Source organism: Bos taurus, chromosome 14, assembly GCF_002263795.3.
Source record: "Bos taurus isolate L1 Dominette 01449 registration number 42190680 breed Hereford chromosome 14, ARS-UCD2.0, whole genome shotgun sequence".
In the NCBI taxonomy this organism is placed as follows: domain Eukaryota; kingdom Metazoa; phylum Chordata; class Mammalia; order Artiodactyla; family Bovidae; genus Bos; species Bos taurus.
Window position 1 is genome coordinate 80797773 of NC_037341.1, and position 9083 is coordinate 80806855.

Sequence of the window (9083 nt, forward strand, 5' to 3'; positions counted from 1 at the left end):
ACTCTACATATTCTAGGCTGTCCCTAAAAGTGAATCTTTGGCATCCAGGCTATACAATTTATTACACTTATTTTGAAGATATGTCTGAATTAACAGGGGTGTGACTCGATTAATTCATTGATTTTGTAACCTTGACAAGTCACTTTAATCTCTCTCAGTGTCAGGCTTTTCCGTGCAAAAAGTGGGGCACTGTGATAGAATCCAGCTTGTCTACATAATAGGAATCATGAATAGTATATTTGAACACAGAATTTTTATTGCATGTAAATCCAAGGTCATCATTAATACTTCAGTGATGGTCGTTAAGCTTATAACCATGAGAACAAATTTTATGTTGGTAAAGGTCATTACAAACTAGATTTTTATTGAAAAATAATAGGTCAGAAAGCTGAAAGAGTTAAAAATACATCCCCAAAGGTGTTATCTGGCAATGATAACTTTATTAAATTTCTGATTGAATATTTAGATATTCTTTTTTATTGAGTATTTTTCCATTTAATATTCTCTACAGGAGGTAAAAAAAATTATAAGGTAATAAGTGAAGAAGTGTGCATCTGGTCTCTTCATTGTGTTTCTTTTTTTGCAGGGCTGATAATAAGCAATACTCAAGTTTTAGTGAACCTAAAAATTCCATATCAGACATAGAAGTAGCAGAAGTGGCGTATAATGCAGAAGACTAACGCAGCTCCAGCAGTCCCTTCCATTTTTACGTTCCTGTGAATTTAGAATAGAGTGACAAATATTTAAAAAGAAAAAAAAAGAGACTGAAGCATCTACATTAAACAGCCAGATTGCACATGTATAAAGTTTACATAAAGGAAAATTTAAGTTATTGGTGTAGGAAATATATTCACGGTTGCTTTAAATTGTCTTTTAGACAAACTTTGTATTTAATACACTAAAAACAATCTAGTTAAGAGTTCTGTCATCAAGGCCCACATCCTTAAATACTGTACATAAATTATTTTGGTATTTTGCCAATATATTGATCCAGACTAACATGGGTGAGCACACTGTGTGTGTATGTGTTTAAATCACCAGTTGTATTAGTTCAGTGCACATAAATTGCATGTTGCTGTCTGTTGAATATATACTTCCTTGTGTCTCTGACCTGATATATTTTTATTAATGGTTTAAATGAGTGGTAAAGATGAGTTTAAATATTGATGTGTTTATTATCTCTAAATGAAAGTTGCTTATTTGGAATGTTACTATTTACAAGAAGAAAACTTTCTAGTACCAAAGCAAAACTCTGAAAGAGCTGTAATAACATAGCTAAAGTGATAAAGTAGCTTTGATTTGAAAAGCAAATCCATTAATATCCAAATACTATAATAAGTGTACCAGTGTATTATATGTTACACTTATTTATTTTCCATGTAATCTTTATCTTAAGTCTCTACCTATAGAATCAATGGGTTTGCCTTTTTCAGAATACTACCTCTTTTAGCTAATCAGGGCATACTCTTTTGAAAATACAGATTCTAAGCAAATAGGCAGTCATACAAAAAAAGAGAGAAAAAGCCATATATCCTGCAGAGTTCCTATGTCAGCTCCTGGCATTGCGTTTTTATTTCTGTATATGTAAACATGATGCTATAATGTCTTGATGCTGATTTTCTTCTTAATATATTTAGCTAAGTGATGCACTTTATGATAATTAAACTCCTTTGTGCCAAGTTTAATGGGTGAATTTCTTTAGTAAGTGGAGTTAGGAAAAAGAATTATATACTGCCTTCACTATTTCACCTTTTACAAAAGTCACCTAGAGTCCTGTGAGTCTGCTTTATGAAAAAGATATTTATTTCAGCTTTGCATATAGTTGTCAAAAGTGCCTTGTTTCATTTTATAGTATGAAGTTACTCATTTTAGTTTTTATTTCTACTGTTTTGCATATTGCTCTTAATAAGCATGGTAATAATTCTAGCATTTTGAAATTCCAGTTGGTATATTGAACTGCATATGCTTTCTAAAAAGTGAAGGAAACTTATTGGGGAATTAGAATAACAATCTCCATTTTTTCCCTCCTCTAAAATTAATCAGTGTCTTGATGTACAGCATATTAAGATGCGGTTGTTTAAAATTCTACTGACATAGATAAACAGATACAATGGCTGTTGTTAGTCTTTGACCTGAAAAGGAGACTGCTTTTCACCAAAGTACCAAAACTTTTTTAAAGTTTTCATCAAAATGGACAGGTATGCTTTATCTCAGAATATTTTTGACAAATTGTATTAGAAATATGTTTGCTATCCTGGGAAACAGAAAGAGTATAATAAAATGGTCTACTTGTTCATTTCAAAATGTTTAAAAAGGCTTAAAGAGAACAATCATTTAAATTAATATCGTTTTCAGTCTAATAAAACACGATAATAAATTTCAAGTATTATAGTGCTACATGTATGTCTGTTTTAAAATGAACCATACACTTTCAAAATCTGGCCTTTCAGAAGATTGTATTTAAAACTTAAATGGGTGAAGAAAAACTCTTGTTAATTAGGGAAATCACTATTATTTATATATATTTAGAATTTAATTTTTTTACTTTTATAATGCATTTTATTCCCAGTATTATATTCATTTAATAAATTATTTTTTCAGTAAATATTAGCTGTCTTGTCAGATCGTGAATGCCATTTTTCCCCTCCAGTTTCTGTGTTCTTGTTGTCCCTACAATTTTTGTAAATCAAATTGTAGGTATTTGCATTCCTCTTCTTCGCCACCTCCAAAATAAGAGATGGGGGAGCTTGTTTTCTCAGCTCCCCTTGCAGCCAGGTTTGAGTCTGTGACATATATAGTCAGTGACACATGTGGACGTTCGCTGGTAGCTGCGTCTGCTGCATTTCACAGAAGGGGACTGAGTCTGAGATTTTCTTTTTAAGTTTATACTTTATATTACTGGTCATTTTAAGTATCTGTGAATAGGTGCAGTGCACTTCAAATGTAACCAATATTAATAAAAAATTTGAACATAACTGAAACAGAAAACATTCTATGAATGGTTTTTTAACCTTTTGAAAATTAAGTCCATGTATAAGAAACACAACCATAAAATTCAGCATTTAGAATGTGTTCTTCTATCTACTAAACTTAGATTAGCCATTTAAAGCACATTCATTTAGAAAACCATGGTCGGGGACATCCCCAGTGGCTACAACTCCACACTCCAGTGCTGGGTCCTGGGTTCAGTCCCTGGTGAGGGAGCTAGCTCCCACACGCCACCACTAAGAACCCACGTGCCGCAACTAAAAGGCCCCGCCCGCCACAACTGAGACCATCACAGCAAATCAGTAACGACTATTTTTTTTTAATCAACAAATGTTTATTTAAAGGAAGAAAACACGGTCCTGAGAGAAATCATGTAGTTTACTACACATGTCTGTGAGATTAGAAGGGAGCAGTGGCCTTAGGTCCAAGAATAATTAGTCTGGTTTTGAAATGGGTTTTTATTACTTCCAGTGATATTAAAACAAGTTTGTGTTCCCAACTAGTAAAGAAAGGAATCAATTTTCTGGCAGATTTTCAAAGAGCTACATACTTGGTCCACATTTTGATTCTTCATAAAAGTAGTTTTGTTCTGTTGCTGTTTGTTTCGACACTGTTGGCTTGTACTGGCAAAAACGGTCACCAAAACTTACATTTTCAATACATGTGTGTTTAAAACTGATGTCTTCTCTGTCACGTTGTGTACCGTTTATGAGAACTCATGGGAGAGAATTCTCTTAGGTCTCAGTTCCAGTAAAACCTGTGCTTCTAAACAAGTGATTTGTTTTTATCTTAAAGACTATGTTACTGTCTTGTTTTGTCTTCTGGGCAGCTCTAAGCCAAATTGTGGTTCACCTATAGCTACTGTATAGAAGCTTATGAGTTACGCTTTTGTGTAGTGAATATGACTTTATTTTTCTCTCATTTTCTCTTAACTCCAATTTTCTTCACTATTTAACTTATTCAATTAGAGCAGATGTATTTTTGTTCCAGTAAAGTCTCAGATCTGAATATTTTAGACTACGTTAGATAAGAACTTGCCGTAGCCTGCACTGAAGCAATTACTGCACCCTTAAGTGATACCAGTAACTATACAAATTACTTTAAATGGTGCCTTTAAGTAAAATCGGTAAACATGAGTGCAAATTTAGACATGCTGTCTGTTGGTAGCTGTTGGTAGCTTCTTGGCCAGAGCACAATATTAATAAACTCAAGTTATGGTTTTAACTGTTGCCTCAAATTAGAACAGATGCTACTTACCATTTTGATATTTATCACTGACAGAACAGTGATAAATATCAGAAAGTGACAAAAGTGATCTTCTCCATAAGATGTTACAGAAAAACCTGAAGGAAATTTTGGGCCAACCCAATAGAACAGTGTTGTGTTATCTCCAGATAAAACAAATAATTAAAAATACAGCCAGTGCGTACTCAGTAGGTGAAAGGTAGCATTTTAGATACAGGGAAGATTAGATGCAGACTTCACACGTCCTCGTGTAATGTTTGCAGCCCAGCTAATTACAGTCAGAGGGCCACTAGTGTTAGTCCCTGAAGCCCTTTGCTGCAGTGCGGAGTACAAAACCCGTCTCGGGGAGGTTAAGCTCACAAGCAGAGAAGTCAGGAATGACCTGATCCACCAGTCTAGTTTTCCAGTTCCCTATATAACAAATATGCAATGACTAACCCAACAGGTATTTCCGTTCCTCTTCTTCGCCACTTCCAAAATAAGAACTGGATAAACTTGTCTCGGCGCCCCTTGCAGCTCGGTTTGAGCCTGTGACACATATAGTCAGTGACACTCACGGGCGTTTGCTGGTAGCTTCTGGAAGATGGCTCGCTTTTCTTGTAAGAAGGTAAACGTGTCACTGACCTAGCCTCTCCAGCTTCCTCCTGTTTTGACCTCAGATGCTATCCAAAGGTATCACGAAAACCACATTGCAAAGGAGGTGTGTGACAAGCGTGGGGGAAGAGGAAGAGAATCACAGAGACTCCAGCTACTTGTCAAACCACCCTGAGATGTAGCTTTTTGTTAATTATGCCAAGATAAAAGTTATATTAAATTTGGATTGTAGGTTGTGGCTTCAGGAGAAGATAAAAGCCCTTCCTGTGATGATACTGTATATCACCAAAGAAAAAAAGGAGAAAAAAGTTTTGAAAGCTAGAGGAAAGATAAGAAGTCTATTAGACATATCAAAGGTCACTTTACATTTGAGGCTCCTTTTGACAAATCAAATATGGATGAAAAGATCTATTATTCTATGTATAGATATTAGTCTGGTCAGGTAACTAAAACAACAGCACGGACTGGATGGCTGAGACAGTGAATTACAGTGGAGGCTGGGCGCCAAGATCTAGGGGCCAGCAGCGTTGGTGTCTGATGAAGACTGTCCCTGGGGCTGCAGTCAGCTGCCTTCTCACTGTGGCCTCACGTGGCCCTTCCTTAGGGTGTCTCTCGTAAGTACAGTAGTCCTGTTGGATCGGGGCCTACCCTTGTGACCTCGTTTAACCTTAATTACTCCCTGTGAGTATGCGTGCCTGTGCGTGTGTGTGCTCAGGCGTGTCTGACTCTCTGCAAACCCCCGGACTATAACCCAGCAGGCTCCTCTGTCCATGGGGTTTCCCAGGCAAGAATACTGGAGTGCATTGCTGCTTTCTGCTCCAGGGGATCTTCCCAACCCAGGGATCGGACCCACGGCTCCTGCACTGCAGACGGATTCTTTGCTGCTGAGCCACTTCAGAAGCCAGAGGCTCCATTTACAAACACCGGCAACACTCGGGAGGTAGTATTTCAATATATGAATTTGGAAAGAATGTAAACATTCAGTCCCGAACAGTACAGAATGAATATGACATCATTACATGTCTACAAAGATTTTTCTCAGTTCAAAAGATAAAAGGAGATACACTAAAAAAAAACGAAAAAAAACAGCCTATTCTTTCATTTGTTTATTCAACAACACTGAGTATTTACTGTGTATCTTCTCTGGGTTATAAAAATTGTTGAGAAGTATGTGATCCCTCCCAGGAGTTTAGAGTGAATGGATTTTTTTTATAATCTATAGCGGCATGAGGTAAACCTGATAATAGAGATACTCGTGATGAACTGCGGGAATGAGAGGACTGGAAGGGGGCAAATAGTGGCCAGCAGCACAAGTCCAGTGCCCTAGCTGCTGCTTCACGTGGAACGCAAGGGCACACCGAGCGCTGGTGTCAGCCCAGCCTGCACGAGACACAAGTGTCGGCCCTAATTCTCCTCCCTCTTCCCGTGCCTTAGATACGGCTACGAAATGCAAAAGTCCACCTCCCTGATGTAATAGAGACACATGCTGTGATACACATGGTAACGTTTTGAGGTAGGGCATGTACTGCATATCCATTTACCAGTGTTCTAACAGCGGTTCAAACTTTTACTTGGTATGGCTTCACTAGGATGAGAGTTTCTGGTTCTCTCTTGATAAGCCACACCCCTAGCGCTTTTGTCTGAATCTTAGCTTTGGTTTGGAATCTGTGACGTGAAACATATTTTCTTACTGTTTTTTCAATCCTATACTGTTATTTTGCCTTTATTTTACCAAGTGTCATCTGACCTGGTTCTTCCTAGAAATAATTATTTATTCTCATATTTCACTGTTTTATATACTATTAGTAAATATATTTAAACTTAGTTTAAGTACGGCTGATACACACAGTTTTGAAAACAAAACTGATAGTTCGGTTATCAGTCACACAGCAGTGCAGGTGTTCTAAGCAGTCAGCCGTGACCATTCAGCTCATCACGAGTGTTGGTGAGCCCATTCTATAGAGAACATGGAAAACTTGAGTGGCTGAATTATGTCTGTCTTCTGAGCTTGGAGGTGACAGCGGAGCGCTTGTCTTATGCCTTGAATCTGTCCAGTTCTCTTCGTCTCCACTGCCATCGCCCTGACCCGAATCACAAAAACACCTCGTGAAATACAGCACTGGGAGGGTCCGTCAGCTTCCACCTTTGCCCCACTTTAATCCAGTCTCCCAGAGCAGCCTACTGTTCTTTTTGAAAAACATTAATCATACCATGTTTTTCTCTACCTAAAAATTTTCAAAGATTCCTCATCACTTTTAATATTAGAACAGCCAAACCTCTCTCTGTGGTCTCCAAACATGGTTCCACTCTGCCAACCCCTCTCCTTAACGCCCGCCACGGGCCACCTTCCGTTCCTTGACGGGTTCAGGTCTGCTGCTGCCTGACCTTCCCATAACCCCTGACTAGAGAGCCATACCCCAAGTCCTAACTGGCTCTTCTCCTCCAAGTCTCAGGTTAAATGTTACCTCAGGCAACCTAAAATAGTCCTCAAAACAGTCCTGAGGCAACCTCTTCAGGCAACCTAAAATAGTCCTCAAAACAGTAATTTCGATGTCAATTTTCTTCTTATTATCTGCTCCACTTGCCCGCCTCCCCACAGCTTGCCCCAAAAGGCAAGGCTTTGCCTGTTTTCCTGTAGTCCCTGCCTGCCCCACAACTACCAAGCTTAGGAAGAAATGGCAGATGCTCAAAATATTTATTGAATAACCTAAATTAGGACAATAGTAGAGAAAATAGAGGTATTTGAAAGGAAATTTTAAGTCTTGGGGATTGATACTTCCTGTGGGTTGTTGTGCTGCCAACTGAGGAAGAGAATAATGCAGGAAGAGGGGGGTTTAGGGGCTAGATTCAGCTTGGGACACACTGGATTTGAAATAGATAGATCATCCAAGTGGAGCTCTCGAGCAGGCATCCAAAATTCAGAGGAGTGGTCTGCCTTGCAGAACTCAAGTCAGATTCACAAGGATTAACTGTTCTTCACACCCGTTGCCTAGTCTACATTGATCTAAACCCCGTCAGGGCCTCGTATGTTAGCAGTGCTAAAATGAACACCAGAAGCGCATGATCCCAGGTGTACTACTGTGACAGGCGTCACAGAAACACACTTCATGGGCCCGGCTGTCTCATCCAGGTAGTTTGTTTTCCATTCCAAAAGTAATTTGTAACCAGGGAGAACTGTGTCCTCTTCTTCCTTTAGAGGGGATACAGTAAGGGCACCATACCACAGTTTGGTCTTGTTTTGGCTAATTTTATTACTTAGCATTTAAAGTAAAGGTTAAGAAAAATTCAAATATACAGTAAAATTTAAATCCTTCAACCTCACTAGTAATCAGATATAGTTGCTATTTTTTTTTTAATGTATTTTCACTAGAGTTGGAGTAATGAAGTCTGTGTATTGCTGGTAGGAGTGTGGACTGGTTCAAGAATAGCATTTCTGGAGTTGATTTGACTACATACAGCCAAACTACTAAAAATGTTCATAGCCTTCAATCTAGCAATTACACTTTGAGGAACTTATACAAAAGAAATGTATATGATGTTTAAAGGATATAATACATCACATTTATCTTGAACATGTCAGCCAGTTTCCAGTACTGAGGGGATTCTGTCAAATATTTTATGATAGATAAAAAGTGGACTGCTTTGTACCCAATAAAGCAATGTTACAGAAGATTTAAAGATATTCATGATATAATTAAAAGAAGCAGACTTCAAGATAGTATTATCTCACTTTTAGAAGTAAAAAGGTGTTCAACATTTATGTATTTGTATACAGAAAAAAATAAAATCATAGTCATGGTTATCTACTTGATGGAATTATGAAGGAATCTTATTCCTGTCATGAATCTGTATTCTCTCTCTTTTCTATAATAAGCACGTACTGAAAAAAGTCTTTGTAATTTTTAAATTATTTTCAAACTAATAGTATGTGTATTGCCCCATCATCTACAGTGTGTTTGCCTCAAGGCCAGTTCCTTCATCTACTTCGCTCCTACCAGAGGAAGACAGTGCCGTCCACACTGTGGCACTGTGGTGGTCCAAACGGAGTGTGAAAATCCTCAACTCGGTCTATCCCATAGTCAGTGCAGTTCAGTCGCTCAGTCGTGTCCGACTCTTTGCAACCCCATGAATCGCAGCACGCCAGGCCTCCCTGTCCATCACCAACTCCTGGAGTTCACTCAGACTCATGTCCATCGAGTCAGTGATGCCATCCAGCCATCTCATCCTCTGTCATCCCCTTTTCCTCCTGCCCCCAA

The 9083-nt window shown here is 38.3% G+C and overlaps 1 protein-coding gene across 6 annotated transcripts in view; it reads left to right on the forward strand.

The window, feature by feature from the left end:
* The window catches only part of SNX16 (sorting nexin 16), a 38580-nt gene extending 34913 nt beyond the window's left edge, over nucleotides 1–3667 (forward strand). For all 6 annotated transcript variants that reach the window (XM_005215710.5, XM_015474558.3, XM_025001894.2 and 3 more), the window contains one exon: nucleotides 587–3667. In XM_005215710.5, coding sequence (XP_005215767.1) covers nucleotides 587–680 — 94 coding nt within the window. In that variant the 3' untranslated portion in view covers nucleotides 681–3667. The remainder of the gene's footprint in view (nucleotides 1–586) is intronic.
* Nucleotides 3668–9083: the final 5416 nt, after the last annotated feature.